At 42.6% G+C, this 18545-nt stretch overlaps 1 protein-coding gene across 2 annotated transcripts in view; it reads right to left on the bottom strand.

Moving 5' to 3' along the window:
- The window catches only part of LOC133538969 (stromal membrane-associated protein 1-like), a 32266-nt gene extending 19841 nt beyond the window's left edge, over positions 1-12425 (bottom strand). For both annotated transcript variants that reach the window (XM_061880931.1, XM_061880930.1), the window contains exons 1-4: positions 12145-12425; positions 4905-5038; positions 3318-3403; positions 1-76 (exon numbers count right to left, since the gene is read on the bottom strand). In XM_061880931.1, coding sequence (XP_061736915.1) covers positions 1-76; positions 3318-3403; positions 4905-5038; positions 12145-12262 — 414 coding nt within the window. In that variant the 5' untranslated portion in view covers positions 12263-12425. The remainder of the gene's footprint in view (positions 77-3317; positions 3404-4904; positions 5039-12144) is intronic.
- Between the last annotated feature and the right edge of the window lie 6120 nt (positions 12426-18545).

Below are 18545 nucleotides of genomic sequence, written 5' to 3' on the forward strand. Positions count from 1 at the left end.
ACTGCCTCCGTTGGTCACATTCTTACTGTAGTATTTCTTCTTCTCATATTTATCCCTGATGAAGAATTCAACTGCTCTGAGGTCACACTTAAGGCAAATTCAGTCAGCACACACATGTTGAAAGGTACACAAGAGGTGCAATGCAGAAGCATTAAGAAAGCTCATAAAACACCGTCAGATACCGTATTTTCCGAACAACAAGAAGCTACTTTTTTCCCCAAGCTTTGAACCCTGCAGCTTTAACAAAAGTGTGGCTAATTTATGGATTTTTTTTGCAAACAGCTATATTATTGAATGGATTAAGAAAAGGAATCTAAAGATCAACTTTAAGAAACTTTTCAAACTTAAAAACTTTACAAAGTAAAAGGAGAAATAATCCTGATAAACATTTTGTATTTACTTAAATAGGAGAAAATATTTTTCATTTCAAAAGGATGAATAAAGACATGACTTTTCTGCCGTTTTACTGCGACGTTACAGACACCATTTGGAAACAATTATGTAAATTAAGATTTACTAAATCGTTCTATGTAAATATCTAATTTCACAACATACCTGCGGCCTATATATGGAAAAAATTTTTTTTTCCAAATTTAGTGGGTGCGGCTTAGTTATTAGCAGGGCGACTTATAAGTCCGAAAATTTCAGTCACACTATTAATATTGGTTATTGTGACTCTATGCTCAATTTGAATTCTCTTCCTCGGCCCTTGTTTGTTTTAGCTCTTGACACTTAGTTTAGCACATTCATGTAAATCAAGTGGGGTCTGATTTCTCTGTCAGGTAAGTGGGGTGAACAAAATGTTAAGGCCCCGCAACACCTCGAAACGAAGTGAGCTCGGGACATTGCTTGCTGGGTAGAAATTCATAGCAGCACACCATAAGGTCTTTTAAATGTTTGTGTAAATACAAACGCTGTCTCCATGTGAGTTGTGAAATTGTGTTTCATGTAAATATAAACGGAATACAATGATTTGCAAATCATTTTCAACCCATATCCAGTCTAATATGCTACAAAGCTAACATATTTGATGTTCAAATTGATAAAACATTTTTTTTTGCAGATAATCATTAACTTTAGCATTTGATGCCAGCAACACCTGACAAAGAAGTTCGGAAAGGTGGCAATAAATACTGATAAAGTTGAGGAATGCTCATCAAACACTTATTTGGAACATCCCACAGGTGTGCAGGCTAATTGGGAAACAGGTGGGTGCCATGATTGGGTATAAAAACAGCTTCCCAAAAAATGCTCAGTCTTTCACAAGAAAGGATGGGGTGAGGTACACCCCTTTGTCCACAAATTTTTGAACAAATAGTCAAACAGTTTAGAACAATGTTTGTTAAAGTGCAATTGCAAGAAATTCAGGGATTTCAACATCTACGGTACATATTGTCATCAAAAGGTTCAGAGAATCAGGAGAAATCACTCCACGTAAGTGGCATGGCCGGAAACCAATATTGAATGACCGTGACTTTCAATCCCTCAGATGGCAGTGTATCAAAACCAAACATCAATCGCTAAAGGATATCACCACATGGGCTCAGGAACACTTCAGAAAACCACTGTCACTAAATACAGTTTGTCACTATATCTGTAAGTGCAAGTTAAAGCTCTACTACGCAAAGCGAAAGCCATTTATCAACAACATCCAGAAACGCCGCTGGCTTCTATGGTCCCAAGATCATCTAAGATGGACTGATGCAAAGTGGATAAGTGTTCTGTGGTCTGACAAGTCCATATTTGAAATTGTTTTTGGAAATATTCAACATTGTGTCATCCGGACCAAAGGGGAAGCGAACCATCCAGACTTTTGTCGACGCAAAGTTCAAAAGCCAGCATCTGTGATGGTATGGGGTGCATTAGTGCCAAAGGCATGGGTAACTTACACATCTGTGAAGGCACCATTAATGCTGAAAGATAAATACAAGTTTTGTAACAACATATGCTGCCATCCAAGCGCCGTCTTTTTAATGGACGCCGATGCTTATTTCAGCAAGACAATGCCAAGCCACATTGAGCACGTGTTACAACAGCATGGCTTCGGAAAAAAAAGAGTGCGGGTACTTTCCTGGCGCGCCTGCAGTCCAGACCTGTATCCCATCGAAAATGTGTGGCGCATTATGAAGCGTGAAATACGACAGCGGAGACACCGGAATGTTGAACGACTGAAACTCTACATAAAGAATTCCACTTTCAAAGCTTCAATAATTACTTTCCTCAGTTCCCAAACGTTTATTGAGTGTCATTAAAAGAAAAGGTGATGTAACACAGTGGTGAACATGCCCTTTCCTAACTACTTTGACCCGTGTTGCAGCCATGAAATTCTAAGTTAATTATTATTTGCAAAAAAATAAAAAATAAAGTTTATGAGTTTGAACATCAAATATATTTTCTTTATAATGCATTCAATTGAATATGGGTTGAAAAGGATTTGCAAATCATTGTATTCCATTTATATTTACATCTAACAATTTCCCAACTCGTATGGAAACGGGGTTTGTAGAAAATTACAGCAAATCAATCAATCCACTGTAGAATTGATAAAGTGAGGTATCAATATAAGGTGTGTCAGAAAAGTTCCAAGACTGTGTATAAAATTATTGTGTTCAGACAAATCTTTTTGTGTAAGACAGGTTTTGGCTGACACTTCCGCCTTCGTCATAGCTGTCGTAGCTTCCTGGTGTGACATGTCTGAAAACAGCTGAGCGGGTCAGGAAAAACACAAAATGATTTGTCTGAACACAAGAATTTTAAACAGTTATTGAGAACACAAGATGAAGGCAATCATTTTAAGTTCCAAGACTGTTGATGTTGATCACATTCTTTATCTAAGAGAGTTCTTGCCACAGACAAAAAAAAGAGCACCCCTACAGAGAAATCCTGTGGCATTTGCTTTGTTCAGTGTAGGAAAACTCATGACTTATTTATCATGACAACGCTCCTGCCGGCAATGCCTTCAGCATCGACAAGCTCCTGCCGAGAAGAACATCGTCATGCAGAAGAACACCCAACTTACCCCATTTTGAAGACATCAAAATTGCTGTGACGAGAATTTTTTTTTAAAGAGTGAATAAGGGTGTGGCAGTAAAGGCTGGGAAAGTGCAATAGACTAATCACTTTGAAGCAGAAACCTACCGGATGTGGATTTGAAGTGTAGCTTTTAAGACACCAGTGCTGAAAATGTTCCCACACACTTTGTTTATCATTATCCTTGGCTGTCTTTTTATTCTTGATTTGTTGTCTTTTGAATTTTATAGCTAAGGGGTTTACATACAGAATGAAAGTGTCAAGTATTTGCAGACATTGAAGGATACTGGTCTGTTTGAGGTCTTCTGAAGTTCTCTGGAAGGTTGGCTTCATAACGTTGCCTGGCCTTAGTGTTTCCCATATCCTGTATGCTCTAAGGAAACAGAACACAGGTGAATAAAGACATTTAAACATTCACAAATACACTGCCTGGCCAAACAATTTCAAAACCTAAATTTAAGTAATCAAATAGGGTTGGGGTCGCTGCAGTTATTCAGGCCAAGGTTAAATATTGTGCTGTGCCCAAGGATGGAAGTAATCTGACTAACTGAATAAAGTGAATGACCTTATGCCATCAATTATTTTTTTCTTTCTAAGATGACAGACGTGCTCAAATTGTGAAGGCTCAGAGAGCATGTTACATTACTATTATGAGACACTGCCTCATAGTAGTCCAAACCTGAACCCAATTAGGATTCTCAGGGGATGTGCTAGAGAAGACCTTCACATCTATACAATACAAGTCATTAATACAAGATTTTGGTGTCATTTGAATGCAACTTGAACAGAGATAAACACTGTGACAGAAGCTTGTGGAAATTATGTAACAGTGAAAGTATATTTAAAAGCTAAAAGCAGCCCAATAAAATATTCGTGTGTTTGACCTTTTTTTGGCCAGGAAGAGTATGTAGAGGTGTGTACTTTCATGGTGAATGCATGTATGAATTATTCACTTAAAAGGGTCCTTTTATGTAAAGCCAACATTTATTACCTATTGATACCTGTGTTTGTGTGTTTGGGATGTGCATGATTCCCCATAACTCCCGAATTTCAGTGCCCCTTCAAAAAATCTTCCGGGGGCAACAATTCTCCAAATTTTCTACCGATTCCCACCCGGACAACAATATTGGGGGCGTGCCTTAAAAGGTACTGCCTTTAGCGTCCTCTCTCACCTGAAAAGGAGACTATTATATATGTCTCCGATCTCCATAGGTTTATCTATAACCCATAAAATAGGCAGGCACGGAGCTATTTCTCAGCGTGTATTTATTCCAGTTAGCACGTTAATATACTGACACACAACATCCGGATTCCTATCATGCATTGCTTCAAAACTAACGCAATTAGTAATGTCCAACAACATAAAAGAGACGAAGCAGAAGAACGAAGAAGAGACATGGCGACGACGAGTAAGAAGAAGTACGCTTGCAAGTTCCAAAATGATGGGAAAAAAAATATTTCAGTTCATCCAGGACAGCTCAAAGGGGAAGGGGTATGCTGCCTGTAAATTTTGTAGATCAGACTTTTCCATTGAACACAGTGGCCGAACGGATATACTCATGTCTCAAGGTTTGCAAGTATGCATTGGACACCTTTTTACCTGCACACTGCCTACCGCTGTTACCGACATCTACAAAGCAATTAGCTACTGGCTGCCACCTACTGATATGGAAGAGTATTACACAGTTACTCTGACAAGCTCTAGACAGCACAGACATTCAAAAACAACACATAATTGTCAGACTATAATTACTGGTTTGCAAAAAATATTTTTAACCCAAATAGGGTGAAATTAGATAATCTCCCACGGCACAGTGGTTGAAAAACATTGCCCTAAGATACAAAAATAGAAAATTATTTTGAAGAAACAATACCTGAATTTGATCTGAGGTCCATTGGTCCAAGTTCACCGATTTCACTCGGGATATGTGTACACCGAGGTTCCTATGAATGCCGGCACATCGGATACAGATAAACACCCCCAGGTTCCAGGACGCCCATCTCGGACCTGGTAAAAAAAAAAAAGATGAGCCGTTGGTGGATCAGACCACGCTGATGTATGATTTTTCAATTACACCATTTTGTAGAACACAGTGTGTGAATGTTGTCTTTCAATCTGTGCTGGCCCTGTGATGAGGTGGCGACTTGTCCAGGGTAGGGCTGGGCGATATATCGATATATTACGGGCTTGTCTTTGTGCGATTTAGAAAATGACTTAGGGCTGGGCGATATTGCCTTTTTTTTAAATTGCGATTTTTTTAGGCCATATCTGACGATATACGATATATATTACGATATTTTGCCTTGGCCTTGAATGAACACTTGATGCATTAAATCACAGCTCTATGATGATTCTATGTGTCTACATTAAAACATTCTTCTTAATACTGCATTCATATATGCTACTTTTAAACTTTCATGCAGAGAGGGAAATTACAACTAAGTCAATTGACCAAAAGTGTATTTATTAAAGTTATTAAGCAATGGCACAAACATTCAAGTCATTTCCAAAACATAAATTGCAAGATGGTCAGAGACATTTTAAGTGTCAAATAAAAATGAGCTGCATAATAGGAAATCAAATAATATTTGTCCTTCACTATGTGGTAGGTTACTAAGGTTATGAAATTCTCTTCATTCTCTAGCGAGTGACTTTTCAAATGATGCTACATATTAGCAGTAATGCTACTTTATATAGCAACGCTTTTCCCCCCCACACTTGAAAAAATTACAGTTGTCTGTTCGACATATTCCCACCTGAAGCTGAACCACCGCCAGATGATGGAAACGCTGCTGTTTTTATTGGGGATTAAGTCTTCCTTTATTTGTTACCAGATCCGCACCTTCTTTCTCTCGTACGGCTACGTTAGCCGCTAACGTAGCCCAGTATGCTAACTTTCTGCTCCGTGAGGGCGTATACGTATGTGACGTATGACGTGACAGTATGTGACGTATGTAAGAATGTGCGCCTGCTTGTCTGCGAGAAGAAGAGACAAGAAAGAGCGAGGAGAGCAGCTTGAAGTGTACGCCCACAGCTAAAAGTACTGTGTGTGAACGTGTACTCGAATACTACAATAAATTCATTTTCTATATCGCAGAGACAAACCCGCGATATATCGTATATATCGCCCAGCCCTAAAATGACTATATCGTGATATTCCAGTATATGTTCTCAGGCAGTTGTTTTTAGCTGTGGGCATTACACTGCATGTGTTTCTCTCTCTTTCTTGTCTCTCCTTCTCACAGAGACTTAAAACAAGTGCACCTTCTTACACACGTCACGTGTGCAACGTCACACGCCCTCCCCGAGCAGAAAGGTAGCGACATGGTAACATTAGCTGTGATGCTAACGGAGTGGTGCGGGTGGTAATACGGGGGAGAGAGAGAGAGAGAAAGAGAGAGAGAAGGTGCAAATTTGGTAACAAATGAAGGAAGAATTCATTCCCAAGAAAACAGCACAGGGTGCATCGTCTGGCAGTGGTTTCGCTTCAACCACCCACTAATATGTTGAACAATTATGCGGCAAAAGCGTTGCTACGAAAAGTAGCAGCACTGCTATTTGATTTCCTATTTAAAGCTCATTTTTATTTGACAGTTATTGGAATATTTAGTGCATCTGCCTCACAATTCGAGGGTCCTGAGCAGTCCTGGGTTCAATCCTGGGCTCGGGATCTTTTTTGTGTGGAGTTTGCATGTTCTCCCCGTGAATGCGTGGGTTCCCTCTGGATACTCCGGCTTCATCCCACCTCCAAAGACATGCACCTGGGGATGGGTTGATTGGCAACACTAAATTGGCCCTAGTGTGTGAATGCTGTACACTTCAGGCTCTTCCCACTCTTTCCTGTCTTTCCTTCTCACAGAAAAGCAGGCGCACATTCTTACATACGTCACATACTGTCACGTCATACGTCACATATGTGTCCACCTTCAAAGAGCAGAGAGGTAGCAGACTGGGCTATGTTAGCTGCTAACGTAGTCGTACGAGAGAAAGAAGGTGCGGATCTGGTAACAAATGAAGGAAGACTTAATTTCCAATAAAAACAGCAGGGTTTCCATCGTCTGGCAGTGGTATGGCTTCAAGTGGAAATATGTCTAACAGACAACCGTAATAAGTCAAGCATGCTATACAAGCGTTGCTATAAAAAGTAGCATTACTGCTAATATGTAGCATCATTTGAAAAGTCACTCGCTAGAGAATGAAGAGAATTTCATAACCGTAGTAACCTACCACATAGTGAAGGACAAATACTATTTAATTTCCTATTATGCAGCTCATTTTTATTTGACACTTAAAATGTCTCACACAATCTTGCACTTTATGTTTTGGAAATGACTTGAATGTTTGTGCCATTGCTTAATAACTTTAATAAATACAGTTTTGGTCAATTGACTTAGTTGTGATTTCCCTCTCTGCATGAAAGTTTAAAAGTAGCATATATGAATGCAGTATAAAGAAGAATGTTTTAATGTATACACATAGAATCATCATACTGCTGTGATTATATGCCTCAATTGTTCATTCAAGGCCAAGGCAAAATATCGTAATATATATCGTATATCGCGATATGGACTAAAAATATTGCGATATTAAAAAAGGCAATATGGCCCAGCCCTACATCAAGTGTTCATTCAAGGCTGAGTCAAAATATCGCTGTACATAACGTGTATCGCGACATGGCCCTAAAATATTGCTATATTAATAAGAGGCCATATCGCCCAGCCCTAGTCCAAGGTGTACCCCGCCTTCCGTCCGATGTGACACCAAATTTGTGCCCAGCGAAATAAGTGCTCGGGGGGGGGGTGTGCGCATGCGCGCACCTGCGCAGTCCAGTGCGCAGTGACCAGCCGGGCAGTTTTTTGGCAGGGCAGCGTAATTGACAAACCAACGTGTGTGTAGGGAGAGAGAGACCATCCTAGTAGTGACTTTCATCCTGCCGTTTCTCCATATTTAATAGCCAAATGCAATATATATCACAGTAACTTTGGTATGATACGGTTTTTCTTTTACCTAACAATATCAGCAAATCCAAGTTTAACTAATGAGTATACCTCGTATGCACTCTCACTGAGGCCACAGGGGCAATTATTTGGCAAGCCGTCCAATACACACTGTATACCAGTGGTTCTCAACCTTTTTTCAGTGATGTACCCCCTGTGAACATTTTTTTAATTCAAGTACCCCCTAATCAGAGCAAAGCATTTTAGGTTGAAAAAAAGAGATAAAGAAGTAGAATACAGCACTATGTCATCAGTTTCTGATTTATTAAGTTGTATAACAGTGCAAAATATTGCTCATTTGTAGAGGTGTTTCTTGAACTATATGGAAAAAAAGATATGAAAATAACTAAAAACTTGTTGAAAAATAAACACGTGATTCAATTGTAAATAAAAATTTCTACACATAGACGTAATCATCAACTATGAAGTGCCCTCTTTGGGGATTGCAATAGAGATTCATCTGGATTCATGAATTTAATTCTAAACATTTCTTCACAAAAAAAGAAACCTTTAACATTAATATTTATGGAACATGTCCACAAAAAATCTAGCTGTCAACACTGAATAGTGCATTGTTGCATTTCTTTTTACAGTTAATGAACTTACATTGATATTTTGTTGAAGTAATATTCAAAAAACATATCTATAAAGGATTGTTGAATTGTTGCTATTTTTACAATATTTAAAAAAAATCTCACGTACCCCTTTGCATACCTTCAATTATCCCCAGGGGTACGCGTACGCCCATTTGAGAACCACTGCTGTATACAATAGGGTGGGCATATATAATATACTGTATTTCCTTGAATAGCCGTCGGGCATGTAATAAGCGCCTGCCTTGAATTAGTGCTGGGTCAAACTCGCTCCCAAAATGTATTAACACATGCTTACTTTTACAGCTGGGTCAAATGTGTGACGCCACGAGTGACGCTTCCCCTGTTGTCATTTTCAAAATGACGGAGGATTTTTTTTTTGCTTTTACTATGTGTAAACCAGGGGTCTTGTTCCACAGCCATACAGATCACACTGATGGTTGTGATATAAAACAACTTTAACACTCTTACTAATATGTGCCACACCATGTGAACCCACACCAAACACATTCCGGGAGAACATCGGCTCTGTAACACATTATAAACGCAACGTAAGAATTACCCACAATGCCATGCATCCATGACTCTTGGCTATATTATACACCCCGCTAGCAACCCCCCCCCCCCCCCCCCCCCCCACCGTGCGTCGGTTGAGGTGGGCGGGGTTGGGGCGCGTGTATAATATAGCAAAGAGTCATGGATGGATGGCATTGTGGGTAATTCTTATGTTGCATTTATAATGTGTTACAGAGCCGATGTTCTCCAGAAATGTGTTTGGTGTGGGTTCACAGAGTGTAGCGCATATTAGTAAGAGTGTTAAAGTTGTTTATATCACAACCATCAGTGTAAAAGGTATGGCTGTTGACCAAGTATGCATTGCAATCTCGTATGAGAATTAGCGAAATGCATGCGTCCGGCCGGCACGCAGATAGCGTTGTGTCAAGGCGGTCGCGATGACATGTTGTAGAGCAGTGGTCCACAACCACCGGGCCGCGGAATCATTTTTTATAATTTTTTTTTTTTAATCAGACTCAATTTTTTATTGAATGTCGTTGGTAAAAGCTGGGGCGAGAATAGGTTTTAAAATTATTAGCGCCTGATTACTTTTACCGCATGCCTTGAATAAGCGCAGGAGTGAGAAGAGGTTTTAAAGACCTACTGAAATGAGATTTTCTTATTTAAACGGGGATAGCAGGTCCATTCTATGTGTCAAACTTGATCATTTCGTGATATTGCCGTATTTTTGCTGAAAGGATTTAGTAAGAGAACATCCACAATAAAGTTAGCAACTGGAGAAAAGCACTGCCTCTACCATAAGTCGCAGACGATGACGTCACATGTTGATGGCTCCTCATATATTCACATTGATTTTAATGGGAGCCTCCAACTAAAACAGCTATTCAGACAGAGAAAACAACAATTTCCCCATTAATTTGAGCGAGGATGAAAGATTCGTGTTGGAGGATATTGATAGCGACGGACTAGAAAAACAACAACAAAAAAAACAAGTAAAAAAAAAAACGTGATTGCAATCGCGTTGCATTGGGACGGATACAGATGTTTTTAGAGACATTTACTAGGATAATTCTGGAAAATCCTTTATCTTTCTATTGTGTTGCTAGTGTTTTAGTGAGTTTAACAGTACCTGATAGTCGGAAGTGTACGTCCAAGGCCTGGTGTTGACGTGCAGTGTCTCGGGGAAGTCGACGGCAGCTGTACGGGGCTCACAAGCTCAGCTGATCTCCGGTAAGAGGCGACTTTTTAACCAGAACTTTCTCACCGAAACCTGCAGGTTGACATTCGGTTGGGATCCATGTTCGCTGTGATCCATAGTAAAGTTTCACGTCCGTGAATTTTAAACAAGGAATCACTGTGTGTTTGTGTGGCTAAAGGCTAAAGCTTCCCAACTCTGTCTTTCTACTTTGACTTCTCCCATATTAATTGAACAAATTGCAAAAGATTCAGCAACACAGATGTCCAAAATACTGTGTAATTATGCCGTTAAAGCAGACGACTTTTAGCTGTGTGTGCGCGCAGCGTTTATATTCATAACAGCCCGTGACGACACGCGTACACGTCATCATTACGCGACGTTTTCAAGAAAAATGTCCCGGGAAATTTAAAATTGCAATTTAGTAAACTAAAAAGGCCGTATTTAGTTTACTAAATTGCAATTTTAAATTTCCTGCGAAGTATCCTGTTGAAAACGTCGCGGAATGATGACGCGTGCGAGTGACGTCACCGGTGGTAGCGGACATGTTCTTCCAGCACAGATCACGGCTAAAAGTCGTCTGCTTTAATCACATAATTACACAGTATTCTGGACATCTGTGTTGCTGAATCTTTTGCAATTTGTTTAATTAATATTGGAGACTACAAAGAAGAAAGATGTTGGTGGATAGCCGGTGTTTCTTTGTTTACATTCCCTAAAGATGACGGTGAAGCTTTAATATGGAACAGAGCGGTCAAGTGAACATGGTTCTCTACCACATGTCAACGGGCAGGTTTTGGTGAGAAAATTGTGGTAATAAGTCGGCTCTTACCGTAGACATGAGCGGAGCTCGTGTCGTTCCTCCTGCAGCTGTCAAAGGGGCAGCTGCGACTCTCTTGGCTCCTCCGTGACTTCCCTCAGAGACACTGGCAGTCACCACACCCCTCCCACTTTCAGGTAGGACTATATAATCTCACTAAAACACTAGTAACACAATAAGCAGATAAGGGATTTTCCAGAATTATCCTCGTAAATGTGTCTAATAACATCTGAATCGCTCTCACTATCCTCATCCACCAATCTCTCATCCTCGCTCAAATTAATGGGGAAATTGCCGCTTTCTCGGTCTGAATCACTCTAGCTGCTAGTGTCCATGATTGTAAACAATGTGAGGAGCTCTACAACCAGTGACGTCACACGCACATCGTCTGCTACTTCCAGTACAGGCAAGGCTTTTTATTAGCAACCAAAAGTTGCTAACTTTGTCGTCGATGTTCTCTACTAAATCCTTTCAGCAAAAATATGGCAATATCACGAAATGATCAAGTATGACACATAGAATGGACCTGCTATCCCCGTTTAAATAAGAAAATCTCATTTTAGTAGGCCTTTAAATTAATTAGCGCCCCGGTGGCTAGTCAGGGAAATACGGTATGCCCCGACACGCTTGGGCACTTATTTCGCTTGACACCGGATGCAGCTGAGATAGGCTCCAGCGCCCCCTGCAACCCCCAAAAAGGGACAAGCGGTAGAAAAATGGATGGATGGATATACGAGGGGAGCAGCTGGACATGTGCTTTTAATAAAGGAAGTTGGGAAATGTAGCTGAAAGGCGTTAGCTTGCTAGTTAGCCACTTAGCTTGAGGGCACTCTTGCGGTATCAGCTGACTAAGCTACTTCCACACATTACAGCTGGCTTGTTAAGCTAACACAGATAATACAATGGGGTTTTGACACCTATAGGAAAGTGGAGGTAAAAAGACCGAATATTATTTCAAAACAACACTCTTTTTGAGAATGTGAATAGTGTACCTTTCGCCTCGCAGTCGGCACAGTACTTGTTGTCTTCCTCTCGGAGCATTTTGGACAGGATGGCCTGGTGCTGCTCATTCAGCTTCTGGGCCTTCTCTCTCTCCGAGCGGGTAGTCATGTTCGCTTCTTTACTCACTCGTCAGACTTTAAAAAAAAAAATACCCTACTGTAATCCGTCGATGGTCGAGAAAAGTTTCCGATAAAAGACCATAATCGGAAACGACACCGACTGCTATGAAGACACCCGGAACCGGAATCGCTCCTCCGCCCACAGGAATTGTCCACATGACGCAGGCGACCACGTGATTGGACGGCCGTGATGACGTCACGTGACGCACCGCGTTGCGACACCATTACGTTTCTATTAAAAAAAAAACACACAAAAAAACACAAGTCACGTTTTTCAACTTTCTATAAAAAATAACTCTAGGAACACGTTCACTTGTCCTTAAATGACATAAACTTGAGTAAAACATTTGATGGTAATTTGAAATCGCGTAAAGGGAAGAAGATTAAGAGCTATTCAGTCGGATTTAAGGTCCAAGCTTACGACACACTCACATTTTTACTGCATGCCTTTGGTAAGTGGCCCTGCGATAAGGGAGCGACTTGTCCAGGGTGTACTCCACCTTCCGCCCGATTGTAGCTGAGATAGGTAGGCACCAGCGCCCCCCGCGACCCCAAAGGGAATAAGCGGTAGAAAATGGATGGATGAACAAGAAATGCGAGGAGCAATAGACACGGCAAAGCCTACACATTACACATACTTAGACTTACACTTAGACAAACTTTAAAGGCCTACTGAAAGGAGATTTTCTCATTCAAACGGGGATAGCAGGTCCATTCTATGTGTTATACTTGATCATTTCGGGATATTGCCATATTTTTGCTGAAAGTGAAGTGAAGTGAATTATATTTATATAGCGCTTTTTCCTCAAGTGACTTAAAGCGCTTTACATAGTCAAACCCAATATCTAAGTTACAATTAAACCAGTGTGGGTGGCACTGGGAGCAGGTGGCTAAAGTGTCTTGCCCAAGGACACAACGGCATTGACTAGGAAGGCGGAAGCAGGGATAGAACCTGCAACCCTCAAGTTGCTGGCACGGCCGCTCTACCAACCGAGCTATACCGCCCCAAAGGATTTAGTAGAGAACATCGACGATAAAGTTCGCAACTTTTGGTCGCTAATAAAAAAGCCTTGCCTTTACCGGAAGTCGCAGACGATGACGTCACAAGGGTGAGGGCTTCTCACATTGTTTATCATGGGAGCCGCCAGCAGCAAGAGCTATTCGGACCGAGAAAACGACAATTTCCCCATTAATTTGAGCAAGGATGAAAGATTAGTGGATGATGATGTTGATAGCAAAGGATTGGAAAAAAAAAAAAAATAAAGTTAAAAAAAAAGGCGATTGCATTGGGACGGATTCATATGTTTTTAGACACATTTACTAGGATAATTCTGGGAAATCCCTTATCTTTCTATTGTGTTGCTAGTGTTTTAGTGAGATTAAATAGTACCTGATAGTCAGAGGGGCCCCCCGCAACCCCAAAAGGGAATAAGCGGTAGAAAATGGATTGATGGATAGTCAGAGGGGTGTGTCCATGGGTTTCTTGACGCCAGTCTCTGAGGGAAGTCGACGGCAGCTGCATGGACGGCGCAAGCTCAGCTGATCTCCGGTAAGGGGCGACTTTTTACCACAATTTCGTCACCGAAACTTGCCGGTTGACAAGTGGTCGGGAACCACGTTCGCTTGACTGCTCTGATCCATAGTAAAGCTTCACCTCCGGGAATTTTAAACAAAGAAACACCGTCTGTTTGTGTGGCTAAAGGCTAAAGCTTCCCTCATCCATCTTTCTACTTTGACTTCTCCATTATTACTGAACAAATTGCAAAAGATTCAGCAGCACAGATGTCCAGAATACTGTTTAATTGCGCAATGAAAAGAGATGACTTTTAGCCGCAAATGCTGCTGCGCTAATATGTCGCGCACAGCGTCATCATTCCGCGACGTTTTCAACAAGAAACTCCGCGGGAAATTTAAAATTGTAATTTAGTAAACTAAACAGGCCGTATTGGCATGTGTTGCAATGTTAATATTTCATCATTGATATATAAACTATCAGACTGCGTGGTGGGTAGAAGTGGGTTTCAGTAGGCCTTTAAATGACATAAATGAGTAAAACATTTGATAGTTTTTGAACAAGAAATGCATTAACACGGGGAGCAGGAGACAAGGCAAAGCCTACACATTACACATACTTAGACTTACACTTAGACAAACTTTAATGATCCACAGGGCCCAGGGAAATTGTTCAATCCAATCCAATCCACTTTATTTATATAGCACATTTAAACAACAAGAACGTTTCCAAAGTGCTGCACAGCCATGTTAAAATCAATATGGAGTTTGCATGTCCTCCCCGTGACTGCGTGGGTTCCCTCCGGGTACTACGGCTTCCTCCCACTTCCAAACACATGCACCTGGGGATAGGTTGATTGGCAACACTAAATTGGCCCTAGTCTGTGAATGTGAGTGTGAATGTTGTCTGTCTATCTGTGTTGGCCCTGCGATGAGGTGGCGTCATGTCCAGGTTGTACCCCACCTTCCGCCCGATTGTAGCTGAGATGGGCGCCAGCGCCCCCCGCTACCCCAAAAGGGAATAAGCGGTAGGAAATGGATGGATGGAATATTATGCTCCACCAATGACTGAATAAAAACAAAAAATAAATATAAAACCAATATAAAAACAATATAAAAATAAATATGATTAAAAACTATTTTAAAGGGTAAAATAAATTAAAACAGTAAAATATAAATCAAAAAGTATATAAAAACCCCCCCGAAAAAACACAGAGGACGGACGACCACACAACTCACGTGGTGTTAAAAGCCAAAGAATAAAAGTGGGTCTTAAGATGAGACTTAAAACACTCCACTGTGGGAGCAGTTTGAACATGGAGGGGCAGAGTGTTCTAGAGCTTAGGGCCGACCACAGAGAAGGCCCTGTCTCCCCTAGTTTTAAGTCTGGTCTTGGGCACCACGAGCTGGAGCTGGCTCTCGGACCTCAGAGCGCGCGCAGGAGTGTACATTTGGATGAGGTCCGAGATATAATGAGGTGCCAGTCCATGTAAAGCTTTAAAAACAAACAGCAATGTTTTACAATCAATTCTAAAAGGAACACAGAGATAGTGCAAACTCTGAAGAATTGGGGTTCTATGCTGGCGTTTCCTGGCCCCTGTTAAAAGTCGTGCTGCCGCGTTCTGGACTAACTGCAAAAAGGAGAGAGATTTTTGGCTAATGCCAAAAATTGTTCCACACAGTAGCTCAGTTACAAATAGACTTAAAGCAATATAAAATATAACATATATTGATTGATTGATTGAAACTTTTATTAGTAGATTGCACAGTACAGTACATATTCCGTACAATTGTCCACTAAATGGTAACACCCAAATAAGTTTTTCAACTTGTTTAAGTCTTAGTCCACACTAATCAATTCATGGTAGTATATGTAATATTTACGCCGTGATGAGGTGGTGACTTGTCCAGAGTGTACCCCACTCCTACCGCCCAAATGCAGCTGAGACAGGCTCCAGCGCCCCCCCACCACCCCGAAAACCTTTACACATTCATATATGTATATATATGCAGTGTTTCCCACAGGTCATGCATCTATTTGTGGTGGTGTGGTCGGCCGGTGGCAGTGGCGATGACCAAGAAGAACGCGGAGTTGGAATATAATTACAACACTTTATGTACCACATCATATCATATTTACATATTTATATAATATGTAACTACAAGCTCCATTCACAGACAGAGTCCCATTTCTTTTATGAGCGGTCAAGCGAGTCAAAACCTGAAAAAAAAATCCCCCCAAAAAACATTTTTTTTATTTTTTATTTGTGGCGGCCGTAATTCTTTCGTGGCGGGCTGCAACAAATAAATGAATGTGTGGGAAACCCTGATATGTATATATACACACACATATATACACACATATATATATATATATATATATATATATATATATATATATATATATATATATATATATATATATATATATATATATATATATATATATATATATCCATCCATCCATCCATCCATCATCTTCCGCTTATCCGAGGTCGGGTCGCGGGGGCAGCAGCCTAAGCAGGGAAGCCCAGACTTCCCTATCTCCAGCCACTTCGTCTAGCTCTTCCCGGGGGATCCCGAGGCGTTCCCAGGCCAGCCGGGAGACATAGTCTTTCCAACGTGTCCTGGGTCTTCCCCGTGGCCTCCTACCAGCTGGACGTGCCCTAAACACATCCCTAGGGAGGCGTTCGGGTGGCATCCTGACCAGATGCCCGAACCACCTCATCTGGCTCCTCTCGATGTGGAGGAGCAGCGGCTTTACGTTGAGCTCCTCCCGGATGGCAGAGCTTCTCACCCTATCTCTAAGGGAGAGCCCCGCCACCCGGCGGAGGAAACTCATTTCGGCCGCTTGTACCCGTGATCTTATCCTTTCGGTCATGACCCAAAGCTCATGACCATAGGTGAGGATGGGAACGTAGATCGACCGGTAAATTGAGAGCTTTCCCTTCCGGCTCAGCTCCTTCTTCACCACAACGGATCGATACAACGTCCGCATTACTGAAGACGCCGCACCGATCCGCCTGTCGATCTCACGATCCACTCTTCCCCCACTCGTGAACAAGACTCCTAGGTACTTGAACTCCTCCACTTGGGGCGGGGTCTCCTCCCCAACCCGGAGATGGCACTCCACCCTTTTCCGGGCGAGAACCATGGACTCGGACTTGGAGGTGCTGATTCTCATTCCGGTCGCTTCACACTCGGCTGCGAACCGATCCAGTGAGAGCTGAAGATCCCGGCCAGATGAAGCCATCAGGACTACATCATCTGCAAAAAGCAGAGACCTAATCCCGTGGCCACCAAACCGGAACCCCTCAACGCCTTGACTGCGCCTAGAAATTCTGTCCATAAAAGTTATGAACAGAATCGGTGACAAAGGACAGCCTTGGCGGAGTCCAACCTTCACTGGAAACGTGTCCGACTTACTGCCAGCAATGCGGACCAAGCTCTGACACTGATCATACAGGGAGCGGACTGCCACAATAAGACATTCCGATACCCCATACTCTCTGAGCACTCCCCACAGGACTTCCCGAGGGACACGGTCGAATGCCTTCTCCAAGTCCACAAAGCACATGTAGACAGGTGGTGATCGGTAGAAAGCTCCGCCCCTCTCTTCACCCGAGTGTCCAAAACATGAGGCCGCAAATCCGATGACACAACTACAAAGTCGATCATGGAACTGCGGCCTAGGGTGTCCTGGTGCCAAGTGCACATATGGACACCCTTATGTTTGAACATGGTGTTTGTTATCGACAAACTGTGACGAGCACAAAAGTCCAATAACAAAACACCACTCGGGTTTAGATCCGGGCGACCATTCTTCCCAATCACGCCTCTCCAGGTTTCACTGTCGTTGCCAACATGAGCGTTGAAGTCTCCCAGTAGGACAAGGGAATCACCCGGAGGAGCACTTTCCAGTACTCCCTCGAGTGTACCCAAAAAGGGTGGGTATTCTGAACTGCTGTTTGGTGCGTAAGCACAAACAACAGTCAGGACCCGTCCCCCCACCCGAAGGCGAAGGGAAGCTACCCTCTCGTCCACTGGGTTGAACTCAAACGTACAGGCTTTGAGCCGGGGGGCAACCAGAATTGCCACCCCAGCCCGTCGCCTCTCACTGCCGGCAACGCCAGAGTGGAAGAGGGTCCAGTCCCTCTCGAGAGAACTGGTTCCAGAGCCCTTGCTGTGCGTCGAGGTGAGTCCGACTATATCCAGCCGGAACTTCTCTACCTCGCGCACTAGCTCAGGCTCCTTCCCCCCCAGTGAGGTGACGTTCCACGTCCCAAGAGCTAGCTTCTGTAGCCGAGGATCGGACCGCCAAGTGCCCTGCCTTCGGCTGCCGCCCAGCTCACAATGCACCCGACCTCTATGGCCCCTCCTATGAGTGGTGAGCCCATTGGAGGGGTGACCCACGTTGCCTCTTCGGGCTGTGCCCGGCCGGGCCCCATGGGAACAGGCCCGACCACCAGGCGCTCGCCATCGTGCCCCAACTCCGGGCCTGGCTCCAGAGCGGGGCCCCGGTGACCCACGTCCGGGCGAGGGAAATCTGGGTTCATTTCGTTGTAATTCCATAGAAGTCTTTGAGCTGCTCTTTGTCTGATCACTCACCTAGGACCTGTTTGTCTTGGGAGACCCTACCAGGGGGCATGAAAACCCCCAGACAACATAGCTCCTAGGATCATTGGGACACGCAAACTCCTCTACCACGGTAAGGTAGCAGCTCAGAGAGGAGATATATATATATATACATACATATACAG

This window comes from Nerophis ophidion, linkage group LG20 (genome assembly GCF_033978795.1).
Source record: "Nerophis ophidion isolate RoL-2023_Sa linkage group LG20, RoL_Noph_v1.0, whole genome shotgun sequence".
Taxonomy (NCBI): domain Eukaryota; kingdom Metazoa; phylum Chordata; class Actinopteri; order Syngnathiformes; family Syngnathidae; genus Nerophis; species Nerophis ophidion.